The following is a 26,034-nucleotide window of genomic DNA, read 5'->3' on the forward strand; positions in this document are numbered from 1 at the left end:
TAGTTTTTCACAACATGTCTACTATGGACATGTTTTGCATAACTGCACACGTACAACTTATATTGAGTTGCTTGCCTTTTCAATGAGGGTGGGTGGGGAGGGAGGAAGAGAGAAAATTTGAAACCTAAAGTTTTAAAACCATATGTTTAAAAAAAATGTTTTCACATGCTACTGGGAAATAAATATAGGAAATGGGGTACAGAAGTCTATCCTGCCCTACAGGAAAATAGAAAGGGAAGGGGATAAGAGAAGGGGAGAGAGAGATAGAAGAGAGGACAGAGTAGGGGAAGGGATATTACATCTTGGGGGGGAGGGGGGAGATGGGGTGAAAATTTGGAACTCAAAAACTTGTGGAAGGGAATGTTGAAAACTAACAATAAATAAATTTATATTTAAAAAAAAAAAGAAGGTGCCATCCATTCTTCGGCTGAAGGCGCTCAGAGGAGGGAAGCCACTTGAAAGAGCCCATCACCTTTCTGACACACAGCTCCAAGGGTTCATTTCCCTTATACTCCACTATATCTGCCTCCCTACAACTTCCACCTCCACAGTCTCCCCTCTCAGTGGTCAATTGAAGGAGTTGAATTCCTACTGATGAAGCCTTCAACCTACCTGAGAGCAGCAAGCATGCTCACCCACTTACAACATCTTTTTCTCCAGGCTAAACAACCCCAGTATCTTCAACTAATTCTCACAGGATATGGACCTAAGACCTTCACTAACCTGATTTCCCTTTTCTCCAGGTTGTCAAGGTCCTGCCTAAAATATGATATCCAGAGCTGAACACAGTATTATGAGGAAAAAGCTTTGTAACCCACAAACTGTTAGAGAAATGTGAGTTATTATTATTACAATTATTATGATCCATTTCTACTGCTACATCTCCAGTCAGACTATAGAAAGCACATGAACACACACACACACAAACACAAACAAAGCTTGTGTTCTTTAATTTTTTTAAAATGAGGTCAGATTTAAATAGTAACAATAATAGTTAACATTTATATGATGTCTACTATGTGCCAGGTACTGCGCTAATATTATCTCATTTGATCAAAATAATGAACATTTTCTAAAAGTTGGGAGGAAAAAATCAGATTCCAACTAAGCTGCAGAACCTTCTTGATGACAGATGCGATCCCATAACTGATTGGTATCAGCCAATGCCCACACAGCCCACTCTCTTGAAGGGGCTGGCAATGTCTTCTCCAATAACATCGGTCATTCATTTCTTTCTTATTATTTGTCTTTCCTAATCACAGGTAAATGAATTATCAATTACACTTAGTGGTTAATTGCCCTTCAAAAAGATCGCCTTTTTTATTTTAAATTAGGCAGTTAATATATTGTAACTAATAGCATCCACTTGTACATTCTAAGTATATCTTCATTGATTGGAGCCGCCAGAACGGGAGACCCGTTCCCAAGTTAATGAGGCAGGTGGGTGACGAAGTATGGGCAGCGTCCAGGGAATAATTATGGCTAATGAATTACGATGTGCCCTTCTCAGAACAATGAACAATCGGTATGACAATGAGATGACAGTGCCCCCCATCTGTTATTCCAAACACAACTTCAGTTGTAGATGAAGGAAATCAAGAAAGAAAGGCTCTGAAAGACTGGACAAAGGACGCCTCTGGGGGCCCCAGCCTCTTGGCTTCTTTGAAACAATGACATGTGATTCACACAAAATCAGTGTCGACCCAGGGATATGGAGAGAGGTGATGATGGCATGGATGTAAATACAGATGGCAGCAAAATGAATATAGATACTGAAACAGACAGAGATATAATATGGGATGGAGACCTAGAATTCATTCCTGAAGCAGGGGAGGAAATGGGATACAACATCCCCCAGAGGAATCAGCTTGGTCTCTCTCTTTTAATAGGCTGGCCCATTTGAACAGTCTCCTTATGTTCAACCTTAATTCCAAAAGAAAATGCTGTCCCTTCTCTTGAATCAAGGAGCCTCACACAGGCTATAGCCAAATTGGTGGGGTCATCAGATCACAGATTTAAAGGTCAGAAAGGACCTTAGAGGCTGTTGAGTCCATTCTCCTTGTTCTACAAATGAGGAAACTGAGGCAGAGGTCAAGTGACTTGCCCAGGGTTATACTGCTAGTGTTTAAGGTAGGATTTGAACCCAGGTCTCCCTGAGTCCAGGTCCAACACCCTATCCACTATGCCAAGCTGCCTCACTGAAGGTTTTCTGATGAGACAATATGGCAGACTGAGGCTCCGCTCCTCCACAGCAATTGCCCTCTCAGCGCCATTCTCTCCTTTATCTGGGAATCAAGCACCACCTTCTCTTCTTTTATATTCTGTAAGGCTGTTAAAAGATCAGAAGAGTCCTTTGTTATGGGGAACCCGGAAATGCCGGTCATGAGGTGCTGGCTAGCCAGAGCAGTGGAGCCAGCCCGGCCTGGCTGCCCACCAACCTGCTGCTACTTAAGGGGAAAAAGACAGAAAGGAAGAGAGCAGAGCTAGGTGAAAAACGGGGGACCTCGGCCAGGAAGGGCAAACAAAAATATCTGATCATTATTATTTTAAACAAAAACATTCTCTTTCTTTAAAAAAATTATTTTTAAGCAAAAAACAATTTCTTTCCTTATTTGTCAATGTGTTGGTTCTACTTACTAAAGGCTAAGCCTTTAGGTAGGATTTTGCCCTTTCTTTTGAATTTAACCAACTATTCTTGTTGATGGTTATAAGTTTATTGTTTGTAGAAAAAAAATTTAATTATCCCCTCCCACTGCAGACAGCATTTTGTTTGGACTTCTCATGGAGTCCTCTCCTGTTCTGCTTTGTTTATGGCTTTGGGGATCAAGTCTTTGTCTGCACACAGTAGGTGTTTCACCAGTGTCTGGGAGACTGAATGCTTCTCAGTTCTATCTACTCTCTCTGTTGGAGTCTAGTAGAGGAAGTTACTAAATAGCCACTGAACAGGGGCTTATAATTCACCTCTAAAGCAACTGAGGAAACTGTTAACTACGTGCCCCTTGATGCAAAGACGTTTCTGAAATCCAGGGGGTGAAAATAAGAAAAAGAAATTTAACAGGAAGATGACCATGAAAGCACAGATTACAGATTTACAACTGGAAGGGACCCCAGACAGCATCTAGTTCAAGCCTCTCATTTACAAATAAGGAAACTGAGGCCCAGAACAGTCACTTGATTTGTCCAAGTGAGATGGCTCATGGCAGAGCTGAGATTTGAACTCAGGTTCTGCGCTTGAAATCCATCCCTCTTTCCACTGCTGCCTCTTAGGAAGATAAGAAGCTATACTTTGGACCCTCAGAACAAACAAGCTTTGAGTGGTCAAAAGCCAATTTCACAACTGAGCTGGCCCTGACATGTGACTTTTTGTTTTTGGTTTAAGCTGGTGAAAGCCCTGAGAACACACAAATTTAAAAAAGGAAGGAAGGAAGGAAAAAAAAGAAACAAAGAAAGAAAGATTGATTTCCTCCCAGTTAGGGTAACCAATGTCCTATTTTTAATATCCATGAGAAATAAAGAAATCTCGCTTTTCTATCCCTGGAAAAAATGAAGCCCTGACATTCTAACACAAAGCCAGCCCACCAGAGGCCACAGGAATAATGCACATTTCTACAGCACATTAAAGGTGACAAAGTTCCCAACAACTGACTGGGGAAGGCAGTTCAAGCATTATTAACCCCATTTTACAGATGAGGAGACTGAGGCTCAGGAGTCAAATGACTTAGCCAGTCTGAGTAGCAGCTGAAGCTGGCCCTTCCTCTAGCTCAAGGGGAATGAGGAGGTGATGTCCTCCCACACTGGCCTGGCTCACAAATTCCCAGAACAAGATAAGTGTCTAAAATCAGGAAGGCCCCAGGGGCATCTCTTTCAGGGGTGGGAGGCCCTCTAGGTCCTCAAGTGTGGCCCTTTGACTGAATGAATCCAAATTCACAGAACAAATCCCCTTCATAAAAAGATTTTTTTCTGTAAAACTTGGACTCAGTCAAAAGGCCGCCCTCAAGGACCTAGAAGGCCACATGTGGCCTCGAGACTGCAGGACCCCCACCCCTGCTTCAGCGCTTCTACTTAAGCCGATGCCAGGCTGACACATGACCCAAATCCCCCTGCATCGGCTCGGCCCGGGCAAGAACCAGATGTCGAGGTGACCAGGCTCCGGCCCATCGATCCCAAAGCTGCCAGGAAGGGATGGCAGAAAATCCGTTTTTCATTTCCTGCTGAGCACTGTCCCTTCTTTCTTTGAACTGACCTTTACCTTCTTCTGACAGAGCAGGACAAGACTCTGAGTGACAATGTCCCACCATGCAATTACCGTGCGTCAGATGAGCCGGCCCCTTACAAATCACCTCGAACTTTACACATCTGCTGGCTGTCAGCATCTGCCAGGATCGCTCACCCGAAAATAATGAAAAAACCCTCATTATTGTTCCATACCAGGTAAAGGGTGAGGACGATCATTAGACAGCCTCGGTGACCTTGGGCACACTTAACTACCTTCCTGCACGCCAGGGGGGCAGACAAACCAGAGCGACTCAAAGGGAGGAAGCACCCACCTAGCCACCGCCCGAGGTTGGGGGGACCTGAGACAGACAGGGAAATGACCTGCCTAAGGTCACATGGAGAGGAGCCCAAGGTTTTTTTTGGGGGGGTAGTTTTTTTTCCCTACTATGCCCCTTACCTTAGGGGCAGCCAGAGCTTCATTCTAAAGGTTGTTACTTGTGACTGAGAGGTGGCACACAGGGCAGAGCCCTGCACCTGGAGTCAGGAAACTCCAATCCAAATCGGCCCAGCTGGGTGACCCTGGGCAAATCATTTTACTTCTGTCTGCCTCAGTTTCCTCAGTTGTAAAATGGGGCTAACAATAACATCCACCTCCCAGGATTGTTGTGAGGATCAAACAAGATAATATTTGCATAAAGGCCAGCTCTTATAATTATTATTTCAGCTTTATCCTAAGAAAGGGAAGAATGCAGAGAAAAGACCCGCTGAAACGTGAGCATCTGGGGAGGACCTGGGGAACACCTGGACCCCCAGCCTCTTACTCTGGGGGAGTCTGCTTTTTGTATGAGCTTCCTTAAACCAGGGTAGTTTGGCATGAACCATGGGCTAAGAATGATACCTCGGAGTTTTTAAAAAGGAATAAAATATTTTTTTTAAAAATAAGTTTTTACTGATGTATTTTTCAAACCTTCCCCTTCCCCCATTTTTTCATGTATCCTTCTCTCTCCCCCTCCCCCTCCCAGAGAGCCAGCCCAACCTAGTCCAATCCCCATTTACTAAGCCCTACAACGTGCCTGGCACCATGCGATTAATAACAGAAAGGCTGAAGATAAAATGGAAAAGGAAAAAAGTCAGCATAGCCTATCAATACATCAACCCGTGTGGACCCCCCCCAAGGGGTGGGCTGGGGGTGTCTCCTCTCATCTCTCCAGTCCCACCTGTTTTTATAATCTTACAAAATTGAACAAAATCACTTTAAAGGAAAAAGAACAGTCTGCAGATTCAGGTGTTTACAATCTCCTGAGTCTGCCCTGTAGGCAAAGCAGCTGGATTTTTCCACTTTGAACAAAAGCCACTGGCAAGATTTAGAAGGCAAAGGGCAGAAATGGGGAAATGCAAAGCCAGTTGCAGAATCAGGGTGAGTTTCTGAGCAGGGAAAAATCAGGAGCCTTTGGGGGAACATCGATCAATCGATCCATCACTGTGTCCATTTCACTGTCATTGGCCTCCCCAGGGCTCCATTAACATCCGGCCCTCCAGACCTTCGGTGGACCTCCAAAGATAAAAACTAGACTGAAGGAAAAGGCCCAGAGGGGCTGTGCGTGGCATAAAGGATCAGAATGCCCAGGTCAGCAAGAGCATAGGTCAATCAACCAACTGACAAGCATTTATTAAGTGCCTACTGTATACCAGGCACTGTGATAGGCTCTGGGGGAAAGAGTTACAAAAAATGAAACGTTCCCTTCCCTCAAGGAGTTTGCCTTCTACTGAGTTCATTGCTAACCAGACCGGAACAGGCCTCTAACCTGAGGGTAGCTGGAGCCAAACAAACAGTAGGCTAGAGACAGGAGAATTAGGACACCAACAGAAGTGTAATTAATCTCAGAAGGAGGAAAATGACACGTGTATACAGAGGCCCCCCCCCCAAGAAGTAGGGCTTGAGGTTGCTACAGCTGGGGCCGCTTGCACACAGGAAAAGAGTGGGCCACAATCCAATCATTCCTAGGTCTTGAGACAGTTCTCATAGCTGGCATTTCTTGGGACAACACAGGCGCTCTCGGGTCCCTGGGGACACTCATTGCCTCGAGTCTCAGGGGTCATGACCACCCTGCCAGGTACAGAAGCAGAGCTCTGCGACCAGATTTATCAGCAAGAAGGAACGGGGGCTGTGCAGGTGTGATGGAAGGCCCTGAGAAACAGGGGGAGCTAAGTCCCCAGTGAGCACCTGGCGCTGGTCCAAGCAGCGCACTGTGCTGTGTTGGGGGAGGGCGAGATCAGGCTGAGCGCAAGGACGACTGCTACATCAGGCTCAGGGGACAGCCGGCTTGTTGGGCCTCAGCTCTGGAAAACGCGGCATCTCCAGAATATCCTGGCACCATCAGGAGACTGAAAAGTAACTTCAAACAAAATCACTTCATCTGTGATCTGGGGTATGAGGAAAAAGAGACAACTGAAGTCAACACACAGCGACCGTCAGTTCAATTCAAATCTGTTTTTTATTTTTCTTTGGAAGACTTGAATTCAAATCCAGCCTCGCATACTCAGTAGCTATGTAACCCTGAGCAAGTCATTGAACCTCTGTTCGCCTCAGTTCCTTCAAATGTAAAATGGGAATAATAATAGCACCTCCCTCCCAGGTTGTTGTGAGGATTCAATGAGATATTTGTGAAGCACTTAGCACAGTGCCCAGCACATAGGAGGCACTGCATAAAAGCTTGTTGGCTGGCAAAGTCTTTCTGTTACATCATGAGATCTCTGAAAGGAGCAGATAAACAAAGAAAATAAAAGACAATGGGAAAATTCCTTGAAGTGGGAGCATAGACGTTTGTGTTGAGGCTCCTAAACTCTCTGGCTAGATTTCACATAGAATTACTTTGTATTTTTAATAAGCCATTAAAAAAATAAAACCCTGTGGACTCCCTATCTGCCTCTGCCGAAATGGGAAAGCCTCTTGGGCAGCCAGGCGTGGGCTGGAGGGTGCCGCTCCTCTCCTGGGAACACTCCGGGCTGAGCGAGCCTGAGGGGGCCCCCCAAGCCTGCTGCTCTGCTTTTCCCAAGGAACTCCCCTCTCCCGGAATAGAAGCCCCTCAAAGGCAGGCGTGATCCTCGCACCCCCGGCCCCTAACTGATGCTTCTCAAACGTTTTCTGATTGCTGCTTGATTAGTCCTCAGTTCCTAAGGTGAAACAAGAGGGGTTGGCCTTCGTGATCTATTTGGAGGGTCCTTCCTTGCTTTAAATCTCAGGATCTTCGATATTTATCTACAGGGAATTCTATCCAAGTCCACCACGTGAAGAAATATTTTTTATTAAAGAAGGGCCCAAGTCCCTCCCCATCCCCCTATTTGCTGTTTTTGGTAAGTTTGGCTATTTTGATTTATTATTGGACAAAATGTGGCCTCTGCAGGGAATTCATGGGAGGAGATAGACAAGAGCTGGGTAGGATTAGAAGTCCCAGCTGGGCTGTTTTCTGAACTACTAAAAGGGAACCACAGAAACACTGAATTACTGGAATATCTGGGCCTTTGTTTTCCTGCAGTGATCCTAGCCCTAGAAATGGAGAGTCAGGGGAAAGCTTAGAGATCACTTGGTCTGTTTTACAGTTAGGGAAACTGAGGCTCAGAGATGTGAAGGGATTGCCCTAGGTTCCACTACTCTTAAGAATGGGTCCTGTGCCCTTAAACCTAGGGCTCCTCGCACTGCCTCCGGGCATGGAGATGTTGGCACCAGGTCCAGAGGCACAGGCCCAGGATTGGGCTCTCCTTTCTAAACAGCACAATCCACAAAGAAAACCATTCATTATGTTTTTCCAGGTGGGGCAGTGTCCCCTTGGAGGACCATTCTCTTAGAGGCTTTCCCTGGGTCTGTGCCTCCCCAACTCCCCCAAGAAGAATGCATGGGACACCAGAAGGGGGTCCTAGTCCCACAAGCTGCAGGCCACTGATGCACCATCGTGAGATCACAGTAACAGGCGCTCGGTGGGGAAGCAGCTCTATTCATGGAAGCGAGAGGGACCACTTGGAATAGGAGATTATGTAAACACGCGTGTTCTTACTGCCAGGAAATTCTGATCTCCCTGGCAAGTAGGGGTTTACGTAGGAATAAGTCAAGTGTGGCCGGCGAGATGGAACCAGAGAAATGGGTTAAAATCCCAGTACTATCACAGAATACCAACAATAATAGCCACCACCACATTTACATGTCACTTTAAGGTTTACAAAGTGTTATATATATATGTTATCTTCTTTGATGCTCATTTGATAAACAATAAATTAGGAACATATTTGTATAAATAGAATGAATGAGCAGGGAGGGGCAGCACCAGCCTGTGGTCCCTATTCTCCGGAGAATGCTAAAGCTAAGGTGGGGGGGTGGGGAGATGGGGGGGAAGGGGGAGGGAGGGAGATGAGAGGGAGGCAGGGAGAGGGAGAAAGGGGGAGAGTGGGGGAAGGAGGGAAAGAAAAGAGAGGGGGAGAGGGAGAGGAAGAGACAGAAAGAGAGGGAGAGAAAGGGGAGGGGGAGGAGGGGAGGAGAGAAAGGGGAGAGGAAAGGAGAGAAAGGAGAGGGAGAGAAAAGGGAGAGGGAAAAGAGGGAAGGGGAGGGGGAGAGAGAGAGAGGGGGGAGACAGAAAAAGAAGAGACAGAGACAGAGAGATAGAAAGAAAGGAGAGAGGCAGAGACAAACAATGGACAGGTATACTCTACTGATGCAGAAGTCCAACCAAAGAGTCGCCCCACAATGGTTAACATGTGTGTGTGTCACAATTCCCCATGGAGATCACTTTGCTCACAGAGCAAGACCCCCTCAGGGTCCCCCTCCATCACCAAGGAGCACAGATCTGGAGTCGGGGGCCTGAGTGCAAACTTCAGCACTAGTACTTAGAATCTTGGGTGACGGGGGTAGGGTGAAACCACTCTCTGGGCCTCAGTTTCCCTTTCCGTAAAATGGGCAAGTGGACAGGTCCAGGATGCTTTTGTGTGCCACAGACTCCCTTGGGAGTCTGGTATAAACTTTTCTGCCCTTTCTTGGAAGATGGTTTTTAAATGAATAAAAATAAAACAGGTAGGATTTCATAGGAACCCAATTATAATGGAATTCAGTCATCAAAATAATTTAAAGGGCAAGTTCACGGGTCCGGCTTCAGAACTCCAGGGACAGAAGGCATCCTATGCCTCTTCTGGCTCTTCTTACAACTGTTGACCCTTGTGCTGATACCAGCTCCCTGCCCATGGAATGAGCATCCTCTACTCTCCACCCTACTCCTGCCCATTCTTCAAGATGCCAACTCCCCCTCCCCAAGCCTTCCTCTGCCCTCCCCCAAGGTGGAGCTGTCCAGCACTTTTTCCACTGAGGCAAATGAAGGCTCTGCTTATTTTTTGAAAGTTACTTGTGTTTCTTGTCTTATGAGCCCCACCCAATCCTCAGAATGCCTCACAATCCTCTTCTTTCAAGGCTTTGGTGAGCCTCCAAAGTCTTCCTCCAAGACAACTTTACTATTCTCTTCCTCTCCATCCCCTCAACATTATGAATGTTTCTTCCCTCAAATTTGCCTGTATTTATTTCTCTGGGTTCATGTCCACACATACACATACACAGTAGAATGTCAGGGCAGTAGGAAGAGCTCAGTTAGAACCCCAGCTTTGCCACTTACTAGCTGTGTGACTTTGTCACAAGTTAATGTCCTTCTCTAGGCCTCAGTTTCCTCACATGTAAAACTGGGGGGACAGGATGGACCAGATGGCCCTAATCAATCAATAGTCATGTGAGAGAAATAACTCATAAACATACATATATATATGTATATATATATATATATATATATATATATATATATATATATATACACACACATATGACATACAAGGTAGAGACAGAGTGCATTTATGAGGGGTTAATTATACATCAGGCTTTGGAAATACAAATAAAAGACAGCAAGATAGTCCTTGCCCTCTGGAAGCTTATATTCTAATAAGACAACACAACACAGAAAGGGGCCTAGAAGGGAGGGATCACACTGTAGCAAAGTCTGAGAGGCAGATAAAAAGTAACTTTGAAGTGGAAACACTAACAGCTGGGGGAGAGCAGGGGCCTGGGAAGAGTCCAGCAGGCAGGAAGTGGCACATGGTACTTCAGCTGAGTCCTAAGAGATAAGAAGGGACAGCATCCCAGGCACAGGTCACAGCTTATGCAAAGGCTCAGAAGCAGGAAACAATGCCAAGTGTGGGGAACTGTAAGTAGGCAATGATCGTATTTTGACCCTAGGTCATGGCCCCTCTCTAGGCCTTAGTTTCCCCATCTGTAAATAGTTGGCTTTAACCATACACCCCTTGGCTAGACAGAGGCCCCAAAGGGCACAAATCAAGGTTTCCCCAGACATCAAACCATCTCTTACAGCACTTTCTTCAGTAGCAAAGGCTGACTCCCAGTACTCCACTCTCAGGTTGTGAGGGCAGACTCCTGTGCCCTCACATAGAGGAGGAGAGAAGAGGGGAGGAGAGGATGAAGTGGGGAAGACAGGATAAAGGGGAGAAGGAGAAGAAGAGAGGATAAAGGAGAAAGGGAGGATGAAGGGGGAGGAAAGTATGAAGGGGAGAGGAGAGGATGAAGGGGGAGGAGAGGATGAAGGGAGGAGGGAAGGGAGGAGAGAATGAAGGGGGAAGGAGAGGACAGGATGAAGGGGTGAGGAGAGGATGAAGGGGGGAGGAAAGGATGAAAAAGGAGGAGAGGAGAGAATGAAGGAGAGAGGAGAGGATGAAGGGGGTAGGAGAGGATGAAGGAGGGAGGGGAGGAGAGGATGAAGGAGGGAGGGGAGGAGAGGTTGAAGGGGGGAAGGAGGGGTAAAGTCACTGAAACACTTTTTAAATGCTTACAAGAGACAAAAAGCCCCAAAAAATCACAGACATGAAGCTCAGGTTGAAAGTTACAGAATAAATTTACTACCAATTGTAAAAGAAAAGCAGCACCCATAAAAGAGCCCCAAACTCATGAACAATCCTTTTCCTGGTCTATTATGTACAAGGAAATGCTCGTTGTATTTGGTGGTTAAGCTTAGAATTTTTAAAAAATTTCAAAACTTTTAAAAAACCTATGATGAAACATTCCTCCCTCATCCTGGCAGAAAGGTGGAGGGTTACTGGGGCAGCGTGATACATACACAACCAGGCAGGCTCTTGGGTAACTGGGTGGGGTTTTTCATGTAACTGTTGTAACTGTTTTGTCTTTTAGGAGTAAGGGTTCAAATGGAGGGAGAGCAGGAAATATGCAAATGATTGTGACATAAAACCAGAAGGTTCTGGGGTTAGACGGGATGATCCCTCGGGTAAGCCCCTTTCAGGTCTAGACTCTCTGAACTTACAAAGGATCCGAAGAAAAGGACATCTGCAACGATGGTCTCATTGGTTCCACCCTAAGAGGGGACCTTGGGAATCACCCAGCCCAAGTTGCTCGTTTTACAGAGGAGGACACTGAGGCCAATGAGACACAGCCTGCCTGGGTATCCCCGCTAGGACTGCGCCCCACAGCCCTGAGTGGAGGCCTGGAGAGAGGGACCAAGATCCATTGGGGATGGGAGCTCCTGCTGGGCTCTGCCCCACCTCATTCCAGCAGCCTTCACCCATGGGGAAGGGTCACCACCTGCGTCTGAGAGCTTAGCTGGTGGTGGGTCCAAAGCGCCTGCTGACACACCTGCCTCCCCAGCCCAAAGAAAAGCTTCCAGAAGACAGAGGACTCGGTTCCCCAAGGCTCTGCCTGGGTCTGCTGAGCCCTGGGGGTCACAGTCACCCTGCACCAGGAGAAGGCGGGGAAACAAGTGACACAGCTGCCACAGCACAGATGTTCCCCTGCCCCCCAACACTGGACCTTGGCAAGCCACTTCCCTCTTCATGCCTCAGTTTCATCTTCTGTAAAATGGGGGAGTTAGACATCTTTATGACCCTAGCACCTCACTACCTCTCAATAAACACCAGCCCCATCGCCTCTGGGATAAAATAGATAATAGCTTGTTTGGCTTTCGAAGGCCTTTACAACCTGAGCATCTGATCTTTTCAGCCTCATCATACGTCCCTCCCCTCGTCCAGCCAAACCAGTCTTCCCTCTGCTTCTTACACACAACACCCCCAGCTCCCATCACCAAGCCTTTGTCCTCTTCATCCCCCCTGCCTGGAGTGCACTCCCTCCGCAGCTCATCCCTCTCTTCCCCCGCTGTTAGAGTTCCCCTACTTTGTATTTATACTCTATATACTTGTCTCTCCCAAAAGAATAGAAGTCCTCAGAGCGGGGGTGGCTTCATTCTTTATATCTGCGTCCCTGGAACCTATCACAGTGCCTGGAACACAGCAGGCACTTAATAAATGCTCATTAGACTGCATTCTCCCCTAGACCCCCCCAATACCTAGCATAGCACCTGGCACAGAGTAACTGCTTAATAAATGCTTGTCAACTGATGAATTGATCTGAGGGTGGGCAGCTCCACTAACCCAGCTACCCACATCTTCTCCTGGGCTCCATGATCTAGGCAGGAGACTGGGCGAGGCTGGGGAGGGGAGACAGACCCTCCAACCCAAGGCCTAGAAAGGAGCCAAGAGAAAGCTCTGAGGCACTGGGGAGGGGCAGAAGAGAGGTGGGTAATGAGGGCGGTCATAGGAGGGAGGAGGGCGACAAGGCAGGACAGACGCCCGTGAGCACTGGGACAGATGGGTGATGGGGCAATCAAAGGGAGGTAAAGACCTCTGGCTCCTCTTGTTCGTCCCCAGCAGTAAAGGAGATTGCCCTTTGGAGCCCAGCGGGCAGGAAGGGCTGAGGGCCGGCCACCCTGGCTTTGATGTCCCGGCCCTGCTGCTGCTGCTTTCCTTCCACGGCCTCCTCCTTCGATGACTGCCCTCGTGGGGGGAAGGGAGGTGTGCAGAATCATCTTTTTTAATCAAATTTAATAACCTCCTTCTGCTGTCCCCACTGAAGAACATCCGTTCTACTCCAAAGTCAACCAAGTGCCTTCCCTGCAACCTTCTGAGGCAGATGATAGAAACACTGCTCTCCCCATTTTGTGGATGAGGAAACTGAGGCTCAGGAGGCCACCTCAAAATGAACCATTCATTTGCTACAAAGCCACCTACCCCGTTCCACCCCCCAACAAGCCTTCTCTTCAATTATTCAGGTAGATCCTATGACTTCCAGATGGAAGAGGGCTCGAAGATCCTCTCACGCAGCCCTCTCACCTCACCAAATCTGAAACCCAGAGAGAAGTGACCTGCAGTAACCAAACCAGGCCTTCTGGCCCCAATCCAGAACTAGCTCCCCACCTCCTGACCCCAATCCAGGGCTCGCTCCCCACCTTCTGGCCCCAATCTGGGGCTTGCTCCCCACCTTCTGACCTTAATAAGGGGCTCGCTCCCCACATTCTGACCTTAATAAGGGGCTTGCTCCCTACCTTCTGGCCCCAATCCAGGGCTTGCTCCCCACATTCTGACCTTAATAAGGGACTCGCTACCCATATTCTGACCCCAATCCAGGGCTCAGTCCCCACATTCTGACCTTAATAAGGGACTCGTTACCCATATTCTGACCCCAATCCAGGGCTCAGTCCCCACATTCTGACACTAATCTGAGGCTCAGTCTCTACATTTCCTGTGGTCTGCTCTTGTCACTGAGAAATCTCAGATGGCAGATGAAATGTGGTGACCAGTCTTGGTCTCAGAAGACAGATGATGAATGGAGGTGCTGGGGTGGGACACCAAGTACTTAAGAGACCATGAAATAGACTTGCTCTGATCTCATGGCTCAGAGGGCAGATCCAAGAACCTTGCAATGGGGTAGGGAGAAAGGGGCAAGATATGAGGCTAGATATGAGGAAAAGCTTTCTAACCACTGGAACTTTCCAAAAGGGCACAAGCTGCCTTGGGAGGGGGTGGCCCCTTCCTCCCTAGAGGCTGTTGTGTGGGATTCATCTCAGATGTGACTTGGATGAGATGGCTCAAAATTCCAAAATGTGGCCATTCTGAGAAACCTGTGCCCTCTTCTCATAACTACAGCCGCAGAACGCTGCAGTGTTCGAGCTGATTTTGCTAAATGTTTTTTGTGATAAGCAAAAGGGTCCTCTTTGGGGGAGAAGAGAGGTATTAGGGCATGCTTCTGGCATACAAGAAATAAAAGCATCAGTACAACTCTGAGGGATTCATATGTAATGAGATCCCATCAGCATCAGCATCTAGTGCTTTGCAGAGTTGAGACTGTCATAGAGCTGTTAGTTATTATTACAAAAAACTTGGATAAAATCATAACTATTCAGACCCGATGTGATGTGGAGGCAACACCTGAGTGAAGGGGCCCCTCCTAGGCCCAAGGTCTGTCTTCTTGCAGCTCTGTCAGCTGGTGTCCCTGGCCAGACCCTATGCAAGCTGCCCAATTACGGCTTGAAGCTACGGTGCAGGACTGGGCCCTCTTGGTTCTCGTATACTTGAGGAGGACCCAGAATGGTCTGTCTTTCTTGGGCCGAGCTCCCTCCAGCCAGCTCGTTACAGACCTCCCTGGTCTGCGGGTCAATGCTTACGCTCATCCTCTGTCCCTAAGGCAGGGACTACAGAAGGTCTTTTCAGGACCTTGGAGAGGGTCACTGCCTTTGAGGACACAAAGTGAGCCAAACACTCTGCGCTGGGAGATGCCCTGCAACAAGGCCCTGGGGCTCTGGAGTAAGAATGAAAAGTGTCACGAGTTGAACTTCACTCCACCCTACCCCATCCAGGTTTATTAAGCACTAAGTCTATCTTTCCCTCTTCCTCAGTTGTACCACAGAGTATATGGGCAGCTAGGCAGCACAGTGAATAGAGCGTCAGGCCTGGACAAAGTTTCTCATCTGGCCTCTGACACTAGCTGTGTGACCTTGATCAAGTCACTTTACCCTTTTGCCTCAGTTTCCTCATCTGTAAAATGAGCTGGAGGAGGATATGGCAAACCACTCCAGTATCTCTGCCAACAAAACCCAACTGGAGTCATGAAGAGAATGACAACAAAGCAAAGAATAATGGACGGCAAGAAAGCAGACTTTGGCTCCATATCAGGAAACTGAGGCTCAGGGAGGCACATGATGTAATGGGCTCAGATCCTATCTGTAACACTTACCAGCTCTGAGACCTTGTGTAAGTGGCTTCAGTTCCCTCTGAGGTCTCTGCCAGCTCTGGGTCCTAGGACTCTAAAACTGAATGGGACCTCAAAGGTCACCTAGTCCTCATCTTACAGATAAGGAAACTGAGGCACTGAATGGAGGGTCTTGCCCAAGGTCAGAGACTGGGGGAAGGGGGAACAGCAGCTGCAGCTGGGGCCTGCCGGCCTCTCTAGCTGCCTAGAATGGTTTTATGATGTCCATCTCCTCCCCCGCGCTGCCCTGTAAGGCTCTGCGGGGGCCCTGTTTGGACACAACCCTCCAGCTGCTTGAGGGCTCAGATTTCTGTTGTCCTTGTGACAGATCCTTGTTGGAGGCTGTGCTAACAGATGCAGGGCAGGGGCCCAGCAACAGGATGTTGTAAATGTCCAGCCAGGCCGGCCTTTCAGATGCCGATGCTAATGGCCCTGTGAGGCTCTCAGCACACAGCTGTAAATGCAGCCCATGTGGAGGGCCGCCTGCCGGCTAGGGCCCAGCCTTTACAGACACTTAACTACCTTCTGCCTCATAACAGGCAAGTGCCTCACGGTTCAAACAGGAAGAATGAATAGCTCATCTCGGAGAAATCAATCAGACTGAAAACACACACACACACACACACACCCCAGAATAAAGGACAGTCTAGCTGAGGTTGGTGTCCCTGCCCCTCCCTGACTAATCCCCTGCATCCCCCTGGGCTCCTGGGGAACCCAGACCATCCCAAGTCGACACAGCCTGAGCAGCCACAAGCTGAAATTCTCCAAGGACTTCTAGGCTCGTGTCAGTTTGGTGGTTACCACCCCCATTTTACAAATGGCTTTGTCCACTGTGAACCAGTTAGGGCCAGGATTCCATTCTAACCCACTGCTTTTCAACACAAGATATGGACAAAACTAACTCAATATTTCCACTCAGTGCCAAGGATGTGCTAAGTGCCACCCAGAACATGGAGGCAGCACTGAGTGCCACCTAGGACGTGGTGGCAGCACCAAATGCCACCCAGGACATGGCAGCAGCGCCCAAGTGGCACCCAGGACATGGCAGCAGTGCTACCTTCCAGGAAATCAGGGTCACAGATTTGGGCTGGAAGGCCACTGAGTCTGATAGAATCATTTGTTCCCAGTTTTTGTTCTGATCTTGAACCTCCTGCCCAGGACAGCCCAGGCACTAACAGCACGGGGAGAAAAGTCTGATGGCAACTAGAAATGAGAGTGAGCCATGAACACTTCAGTGCCATATTCTAGGGTTCTCCACTAGGAACAGAACTGGAGAACTAGGTGTCAGGCAGGACTCCTGCAGTGGGGCTTCCCTTTGCAAGCAATGAGCCCCTCCCCGGCTCAGCCCTTCTCTCAAAGTTCAGAGACCCTTCTCTGCTCAGGGTCCCCTCTGCCAGCCTCTGTTCACCACAGGGGGGTGGGGGGGACCAGCGATGTGAGGTGGGGAGGGGCAGGGATTCTTCTAAGAAGACTTCAAAAGGAAACTGTGCATATAAAGGCAGTCACAGGAGGAAACTGGAGATGAGCCCTCAGAGTATGGAGGGTGCAAAGAGGCCATCCCAATCAATGGGATTTGAGGGCAGAGAATCTGGACTTCCACCAGGCACCTGTTTATGGCCCAAGGACTGAGCACCAATCCTGGCCCCAAGGCCTAGGAGGGGAAGGAAGCACAGTGACTCCAGAAAACTTCACATAAATTAAGACTAAAATTGAAGACCCAAATTTAGTAAAAGGAAACCTTGCTTGTTCCTGGCCACCAAGCAGAGAAATTCAGAGACTTGGGATCATAGGTTGTCAGAAGTCAAAGGACCTGAAACAGTCTCCTGCTACACAGAAGAGAAAGGAGGCCCAGAGAGATCATGTTTCTAGAGCAGGAAAGGACCTCAGGGGCCAGCTGGACTAATGGCCTCATCTTACAAATGGGGAAACTGAGGCCCACAGAGGTTCCACGACTAGCCCAAGGTCACCTGAGTAGGCAGTAAAACCAATGGAGTCTGAACTCAGGCCTTCTCACTCCACCTTCCAAGATCTCTCCCCACTCTACTCCCAGCCCCACAGGCAGGATGGCAGCATCCTCCACTTTGAATTAGAAAGGGTTCTAGAAACAATCTAGACCAACCCCCTCGTTTTACAAATGAAGAAACTGAGGCCTTGTGCAGAGATCAGGTGCTTAATAAATGCTCTTCTACTTCATGTCAAAAAATAGCTTTAAACATACCCGTTTGTAGAAAAATATCCACAGCTTATTCTGCTGGGCCCCAGAGGGCAGCCAGATTGGCCTCCTGACTCTGCCTCACACATTTCCCACCTGGGTGCTTTTGTACTGGCCATCCCTCACACCTGGAATGCACTCCCTCCTCCCCTTTCCTGCTGGAGTCCTAGCCTCTTCTGAGACAGCTTGAACAACCTTCCACAGGCTCGAAACTCATCTTGATCCTGGCCACTGCTGCTGGTGCCTGCCTTCCCTTCCCCCCCGGTAGCCTTCCATTTATTCTTCGTGTGCCTCTACATGTATATTCATGTACATATGTATAAGTGTATGTGTATAGTGACTGACTGAGGAGCAATGGATAGAAAGCTTCTGAGAGGCAAATGTCGTTCAGTTCAACAGCATTTATTGAAAGCTGACCAGGTGCCAGGCACTCTGCTGGGTGCTGGAGACCCAAGAGCTAAAATGAGACTGAGCCTGCCCTCCCCTCCAGGGGCCTGAGAGCCATGCAAGATGGGCCCCCTGCCCTTGACAGAAGGTCCCCCTCCCTGGAGGGTCCCTGAGGGCCCTGCCAGCTCAGCAATTCTGTGATTCCACCCTTGGCACCAGCAAGAAAGAAGAAGCTGACACTAGAAAGCCCAACACTGGGGAATGGCTGGACTAAAGATGGCATGTTCACGCCGCAGAAGAGAAGGCGCCAACGCAAGAAAGAATCAAGACGAGAAGCCTTTGAAGCAACGTGGGAGCCCTTCACCCACGGCTCTGCCTTGTACTGGCGGAAGTAGCACTGCCAGATACATGAGGCAGAAAGACAAGACAGAGGGACGGAAAGCAAAGCCAGCATCTTAGAACTTGGGACAGACCTGGACAAGGACAGAGAAGAAAGCATTTCCCCTTGTTTGTTACTTTGTGTTTGAGTGTGTATCTCAGGCTGCAAGGGCCCTCAAAGGCCATCCAGCCCAACCTTCTCATTTTACAGATGAGGAAACTGAGGCACAGAGAGGTTCACATGACTTGCCCAGGGTCACACTGCTAGGAAGTATCTGAGGCTGGATTTGAACTCAGGTCTTCCTGATTCCACTACAACACTACAAGCTGTCTCTTTGTCTTACATGTATTTGATAATTTTTAATGGTTTTATAAATTAAACAAAAAAAATTTAAGTCTTCCTGCAGCCTGATGAATACAGGCAGGAAGCCCTGGGCTCAAACCCAGCCTCAGAAGCTTACTAACTGGGTGACCCAGGGCGAATCAGTCTTCAGAGCCTCAGTGTCCTCCTCTGTAACACAAGGACCACAGAAGCCTGCACCTGACAGCTTTGCTGTGATTTACATCCACAAAAACGCAGAGAAGACAATCCATCCTTTACGCGGCCATCTCTGCCATTAACAACTCTCTGTTTGGCCCTGTATACGTACCTACTGGGTGCCCACAGCCTGTGCCGGCAGGGGCTCCACAGCCTTGGAGAGGAAGCCAATCAATCAATCAACATTTATTAAGCACCTACTATGTGCCCCCGGGCACTGCACCCAACACAACCACCCCTGCCCTCGAGGAGCTTACAATCTAAAGCAGCCAAAGGCTGCCATGAACGAATGACACAATCACAGAAGAGTAGCAGTTTTTCACAATGACCCTCTGAGGTAGGGATTGGGAGCATTATGCATCATCCCCATCTTACAGGTGAAGAAACTGAAGATCAGGGAGAAGTGACAGGCCCAGGGTGACACCTGGAGCGTCAGAGGAGGGATCTGAACCCCGCTCTCACCTGACTCCAAACCCCGTCTGCTCCAAACTTCACAGGACAATTAACCTCTACTTGGGTGGCTCTGGCAATGAGAAGGAAGGGCCCCCATCCCAGGGTGGGCCAGTATGGGCCTCCCAGGACCAGGGCGGACTCAGGGTGGGCCCTGCATGGGCCTGCAGTCTTGTTCTTCCCAGCTACAAAGAACTGACCAAAAAGAAATGTCCTGAACTACAATGCTCCTCTCCGTGCCCAAGGCTTATAAAACTGTGCCTGACCTCTGACCCAGCAATAGCACTACTGGGTCTGTATCCGACAGAGATCATAAAAAAGGGGAAGGACCCACATGGACAAGAACATTTACAGCAGCTCCTTCTGTGGTGACAGAGGAACGGGAATTGAGGGGCTGCCCATCCAGTGGGGAACGGCTGAGCAAGCTGTGGTACAGGAATGTAGAATACTCGTGTTCCAAAATCCAGGCAGACTTCAGAAAAATCTGGAAACACCTACACGAACTGATGCTAAGTGAAGGGAGCAGAACCAGGAGAACGTTGGACACAGTAACAGCCACACTGTGCGATGACCGACTTTGACAGACTTCTCTTCTTAACAAGGCAAGGATCTAAGACAACTCAAAGGGACTCATGGTGGAAAACGCTATCTGCATTCAGATGGAAGCAGACTATTTCTCCTTTTTTTTCCCCATTTCTCGTGTCTTTTCCCTTTTGTTCTGATTCTTTTTTTACAACATGATTAATGTGGAAATATGTTTAATATGATTGTGCATGTATAGTCTATATCAGATTGCATGCCATCGCGGGGGGAGGAGAGAGGAGGGACAGGGAAAAAATCAGAACTCAAAATCCTATAAAAGTGAATGTTCGAAACTAAAAATAAATAAATAAAAATGAAATAAAATAGGGCGTTCCTCACTCTGGGATCCTGCTCTGCTCACATCCATCCCCCTGTCGAATCTCTGCCATTTTGGTTGTAAAATGCCTGGAAACTGGATGTGAACACCAAAGCAGAGGGATGGAGGAAGTCAAATGTGAGAGAGGGAGGAAGTCACCACAAGGGCTCAGCTGAAGAGTGGTGGGCCACAGTATATCAGCTCCACGTTTGCCAATACAATTTTTTTTTTTGCTTTTTGGTGAGGCAGTCGGGGTTAAGTGACTTGCCCAATGTCACACAGCTAGTAAGTATTAAGAGTCTGAGGCCAGATTTAAACTCAGGTCCTCCTGACTCCAAAGCCAGAGCTCTATCCATTATGCCACCTAGCTGCCCCTTGCCAATAAAATTTAAGAAGGTAAAAGAAGCCGCCAGGGAAAATCCCCTAAGCATCCGGGCTGCCACCCAGTGGGCCAATGGGTTGCCTTGGAGGCAGTGTGGGTGCCCCTCACAGGAGGTCTTGGAGCCAAGGCTTGGGTACTGTCTGGATAAGACAGCCTCAGAGGTCCCCTATGAACCCACGAAACTTATTCTTTTTCTCTGGGGCCTGCTGACACACCCTGAAACCATGCCCAAGGGCAAACTGATTATCAGCATGTAATAATTATAACAGACTATTTCCTTACAGCACTTTCCTCAAGGCCACACTGGGAGGCAGGAATTATTAGGAGAGTAACGCCTCAGAAAAACGGCCTGCTCACGTGAGACCACAAGGTTATAGGTTTAGAGCTGGAACAGATGTTAAGTAGTGAGTCCAATCTCCTCATTTTACAGAGAGGGAAGCTGAGGCCTGGGTGGGCTGACTGCCCAAGGTCACACAGACAATAACCAGCTGAGCAAATCTCTCACTCTGTCCACTGCCCCTCATCTAATCTGTGTCAAGATAAAAACGCAACAAGGGAAATGCTTTGCAAACAGCAAGCTGCCTCTTACGCCCCAGCCAGGAGAGCGGGGAACAGCAGTCAGTGAAGGCTGTCTCGGACCACCCATGGAAGGTAAGCTCCCAGAGGGCAGGCTCAATTCACATGTCTTTGTGAGCTGGTGCTGGGCCCTGGGGCTCACCTCGGGTGATGGATAAATGCTTGCTGACTGACTGGCTATAATGCAGAGTAAGAGGAAACTATCTGTCTCTCTATTACCCCATTCTGCCCCCACCTGGGCCCTACTTGTCCTCGATTAAACCACAGGACAAAGAATGCCAGGGGGACATCCAAAGTCCTGGGCTCAGACCTGGTGCCAAACCGCGTAGATGGGAGCCCTCTCCCCTCTCTAGGCAGTAGGGGGCCCATCACCCCACACTAGCTGCCTGCCCGGCTGGGTGGTCCTGGGAGAGGGCTCCATCCCCTTAAAGCACTTCTCCTCATTATCTCTCGGTGCCCTCGGCATGCCTTGGCAGCACCCCCCATTTCCAGTCCCTCCTTTGACATTTCTCTGCTGTGTGGCTGTGGGCAAAGTGTGAGCCTCTCTGGGCTCCCATTTCCTCATCTGTAAAACGGACCAGGTCATCACAGGAACACAGATTCCGGAGCTAGCAAGGGCACCTGAGGCCAACTAGTCTTCCCCCAGACAGGGCACCAGGACCATCCCTCGATGGGAGGACACTTCCCCAGCAGGGTGATCTTGGGCTGTCAGGGCATCTGTCTTTGCCTCAGTTTCCTCATCTGTAAGATGGAGTGTTGGATTCCACACCCTCTAAGGTTCCTTTCAGCCTGACCTCTAGGAGACACAAAGATGGGGAGAGGCAGGGGGGCATTTGAACCCAGGGATCTTTCAAGGTCTCCCAAGGCAGCTCCTACAAGTAGCCCTTGCCTTCCCTTAAGGAACAGACACCAACAGCACCAACTATTATACTAAGGAAGCTGAGAATGCATCTATACACACACACACACACACACACACACACACACACACACACACACACACACACACACACACTTTGACCTGGACAAGATGTGTCTCTTAGAGACCTACAACCCATCGCTGGCCTGTTGTCCAACCATGCAAGGGCAAGGTGTGGGTGGCACGGACAGACCCTACCCACAATGAATGAGGCTGCCCGGTCCACCGAGAGCTGACCCGGTCCGTTCTAGGATGGACGAGTTCAAATACAAGAAGGTGAGGGGCGAGGGTCGGCACGCCCCCAGCCCCTGCAGCCGCGTCCCCCTCCTCACCCCCTCCTCCAGTCTCGGTCCTGCCTCCAGAAAAAGCGCAGAGAGAGCCTCCAGCGAGAGCCGGCGCCCCCCAACCCCACCGGCCCCGCTCCCCGACAACGTTCCACGCTGCGCGCGCACTCCCGGCAGTCCACGGCGTCCAGGGTCTCCCGGGCAACGATCCGTAGGCTCCGCCCTCCCGCCCCGCCCCTCGCAGCGCGCCGCCGCCCCCCTCCGTCCCTCTCCGCACCCTCCGCACCTGGCCACTGCCTCGACGGAGCCGGGAATAGCCGTGCCACCGCCATCGCCGCCGTCGTAGAGCACTCCGGAGACGTCGAGGAGCAGCCCGCGCACGCCCGCCAGCCGCTGGGCCCAAGCCGCCGTCGCCGCCGCCGCCGCCGCCGCCATCGCTCCCTTAGCCCCGTTGACCCGAGCGGCCTTCCGGGGGGCGAGGCGGGAACAGAGGCTCCTGGGAGATGTAGTCCAGAGGGAGGGGGCGGGGCGGGGTGGGGCAGCCGTTGCTCGGAGGAGACCCCGCCCCGTTCCGTCACTATTCGTCCTGGGGAGGCCATGGAGGTCCTTCCTCCCCGCCCTCCGCCCCCCCTTCACGGACTAGCCCCGTGACTCCGGGAAGGGTGCCCCCGCCCCTCTGTGCCTCATTTCCTCCTATGTAAAGTGGAGGAAGGGGGGAGGAGGAGAGAAGGAGCGTTGATTAAGCTCCCACTATATACCATGCACTGTGCCAAGGCTTAGAGGGTCAGATGAAGAGAGGGGGGTGAGCGAGACCTAATAAGCCCCTGCTCTTACGGGCTCCCCCTCCCATTGGACTGGCCAGGGCTGTCTTTGCCCCTCTTGGTCTCCCCTGCACACAGCTGGGTGCCTGGCACATAGTAGGTGCTCAATCAGGGCTTATTGTTGGTGTCAACCGCACCCAACCGACCTCTAACGGGTGGCCAGAGCGGATAGAGCAGGCCAGAGGCCAGAGGGTCAGGACGCAAAGAGAAGTTTCATGTCAAAGTCAGGGGCGGGGGGGCTGCAGCAGTGGGGCCCTGCCTCGATGTGTGTGCTTGTGGCTACACAAAGAGTCAAGCAGGGTAGGCAAGGCTGTCTGTGACCAAAGGTCTGTTCATAGTAGGGCTTCGTGTCTGGGCCTGCAGGGGCTTGCCCAAGCTCCAGGACTGATCTCCGCTCTGCCAAGCTCAGGGCGTGCTTGCTGGGCCTAAGCTCCAGGAGAAAGGCTCTCCTAACATCTTGACAGTGGACTGACCACCCCAAGCTTTGTTATGCACGTGTCTTTTGGCCCCATGCCTCCAGCCAGGCAGAGGACCCAGAGTCACCCAGGCAGCCCCTTAGCCACTAGACCTACTGCCCCCTTCTACACCTACAACCTGTCATGATACTTTTAGGGGTGTAGTGAACCCCCTTTCTCCATCATTCGAATTGAAACCACCACAATGGCTTTACACCTTCAGTAGCATCCACCTCAAGGTCAGATTTGCTCACATCTGCTCAGCCTGGAGGATTTGGTGGGATGGGGATCTCATGGATTCAGGTGTTCCCTCCATAGGCGCTACCACAACCTGCCCATCTCGTGTAACCATTGTTGGTATGCTCCCAGAAAGCCCCCTCAGGGACCCACCCAAGTGGTGACCACATCAGGTAGGGAGTTCCCTCCAGGGGATCAGGCCTGTCTGTCTGTGTTGTCACTGGGGGTCTGCCTCATGTGCTGGAGCCATCCCTTGAAGGGATGAATGGCACCCTCTGTCCATCCTCCCCTCCTCACCAACTCACCTTCTCCTCTGTCCTGCAGCTCCTTTATAACATCCTTTCTTTCAGTTCTCCCTGACCCGAGGCCTGCTCTCTGTTTCTCTGTCAATGAAACTTTGGCCACGGCCACCCAAGAGGAAAAAAAAAGACAATGATAGAACTTTAAAAGTCAGCCACAGGTCAGCAAGCCTGAGCCAAGCCCCTGTGGTGTGTGCTGAGCTCTGACAGGGAGAGAGAAGAACCCAAGCAAATCCTTACTTCTGAGAACACCACTGAGAAGCACAAAGAGGCTTAGTCTAGCTGGATCATGGGAAAACAGGAGATAATGGAAACCTATTCTTTAAAAAAAAAAAAAAGGACCTACTCAGAAGCTCATGGAAGTAACTGTTGACAATTCAAAACAGATGAATTTTTAAAAAAAGACAATGACCCCCCCAAAAAAGGACCTAGTTGAAGAGGGTACAGTATCTTTTGATTGACTCTTGCATGTCCTTTGAAGCCTGGCACCACCCACTTTTCTGGCCTTGTTTCCCAAGTGTTGGGCTGTTTCTTTACCCTCTCTGGGCATTTGCTTGTGCTGTCCTTTCCACCTAGAAAAACTTACTTGACCTGTGCAACCCCAGCCACGGCTGGAGACCTGGTCCAACACCACCACCTCCAGCAGGCCATCCCACCGCAATACCGTTCTCTTTTCTGAATTCTCGTGCCTCTCTGGGGGTTGAGGGCCTTCACAGACTCTCCTCCTCCACGTTAAAATTTATGTGAGAGCATGGAGGAGGAGGAAGGACACCCCATCCTTTCAGGCACGCTGGTCCCGTTTTAAAGTCTCCCTCAGCCTCTGGATCTGAACAAGTCACTAAGTCTTACCACATTCTGCCTCCTCAACATCTCGTCCATCCCTCCCCTTTTGGACATGAACCAGAGGGCCTGGGTTTGAATCCTGCCCCTGCCTTCTACTGGGCCTCAGTTTTGAAGGAGATGACCTCTCAGGTCCCTTCTAGCTCTAAATCCATCTCATGGCCACCCCCTAGCTCTAGCCCCCATCACCTTTTCAGCATCATGTGAACCAAGAATTACCAAGAAGAGCACGCTGGTTTTCAGAGGCAGAGGAACTTGAGACCAAATTGCCAACATTTGCTGGATTATGGAGAAAGCAAGGGAGTTCCAGAAAAAATCTACTTCTGCTTTGTTGATTACACTAAAGCCTTTGTGTGGATCACAATAAAATATGGCATGTGAAAAATGCTCTAAATCATTATTGATGGGGCAGCTAGATGGCGCAGTGGATAGAGCACCGGCCCTGAGGTTAGGAGAACCTGAGTTCAAATGTGACCTCAGACCAAACACTTGACACTTGCTAGCTGTGTGACCCTGGGCAAGTCACTTAATCCCAATTGCCTAAAAAAAAATCATTATTGATTAGAGAAAAGCAAATTAAAACAGCCTTGAGATATTTTACAACTATCAGATTGGCTAAAATGATTGAAGGGAAAAGCAATAAATGTTGGAGGGTATGTGGAAAAATTGGGACACTAATTCTTTGCTGGTGACATTGTGAACTGATCCAGCCATTTTGGAGAGCAAGCTGGAATTATGCCGAAAGAGTCATCAAACTGCCTATATCCTTTGATCCAGCAATACCGCTACTAGGTCTGTTTCCAAAGATGATTAGGGAAAAAGGAAAAGAACCTATATGTTCTAAAATGTTTATAGTAGCTGTTTTTGTGGTGGCAAAGAACTGGAAATTTCAGGGAATGCCAGTCATTTGGGGAATGGCTGAACAAGTTGTGGTATATGATTGTGAAAATACTACTGTGCTATAAGAAATGATGAGCTTGATTATCTTAGACTTGCATGAAATAATGAAGAGCGAAAT

The 26,034-nt window shown here is 49.4% G+C and overlaps 1 protein-coding gene across 2 annotated transcripts in view; it reads right to left on the minus strand.

Moving 5' to 3' along the window:
• The window catches only part of LHPP (phospholysine phosphohistidine inorganic pyrophosphate phosphatase), a 211,211-nt gene extending 188,369 nt beyond the window's left edge, over positions 1 to 22,842 (minus strand). Inside the window, exon 1 of one of the 2 annotated variants that reach the window (XM_020973610.2) lies at positions 22,651 to 22,830. In XM_020973610.2, coding sequence (XP_020829269.1) covers positions 22,651 to 22,799 — 149 coding nt within the window. In that variant the 5' untranslated portion in view covers positions 22,800 to 22,830. Of the gene's footprint in view, positions 1 to 22,650 lie in introns of both variants that reach the window. The other variant, XM_020973611.2, reaches the window with a different exon arrangement.
• Positions 22,843 to 26,034: the final 3,192 nt, after the last annotated feature.

Source organism: Phascolarctos cinereus, unplaced genomic scaffold (assembly GCF_003287225.1).
Source record: "Phascolarctos cinereus isolate Bilbo 61053 unplaced genomic scaffold, phaCin_HiC Scaffold_3;HRSCAF=262, whole genome shotgun sequence".
NCBI lineage: Eukaryota > Metazoa > Chordata > Mammalia > Diprotodontia > Phascolarctidae > Phascolarctos > Phascolarctos cinereus.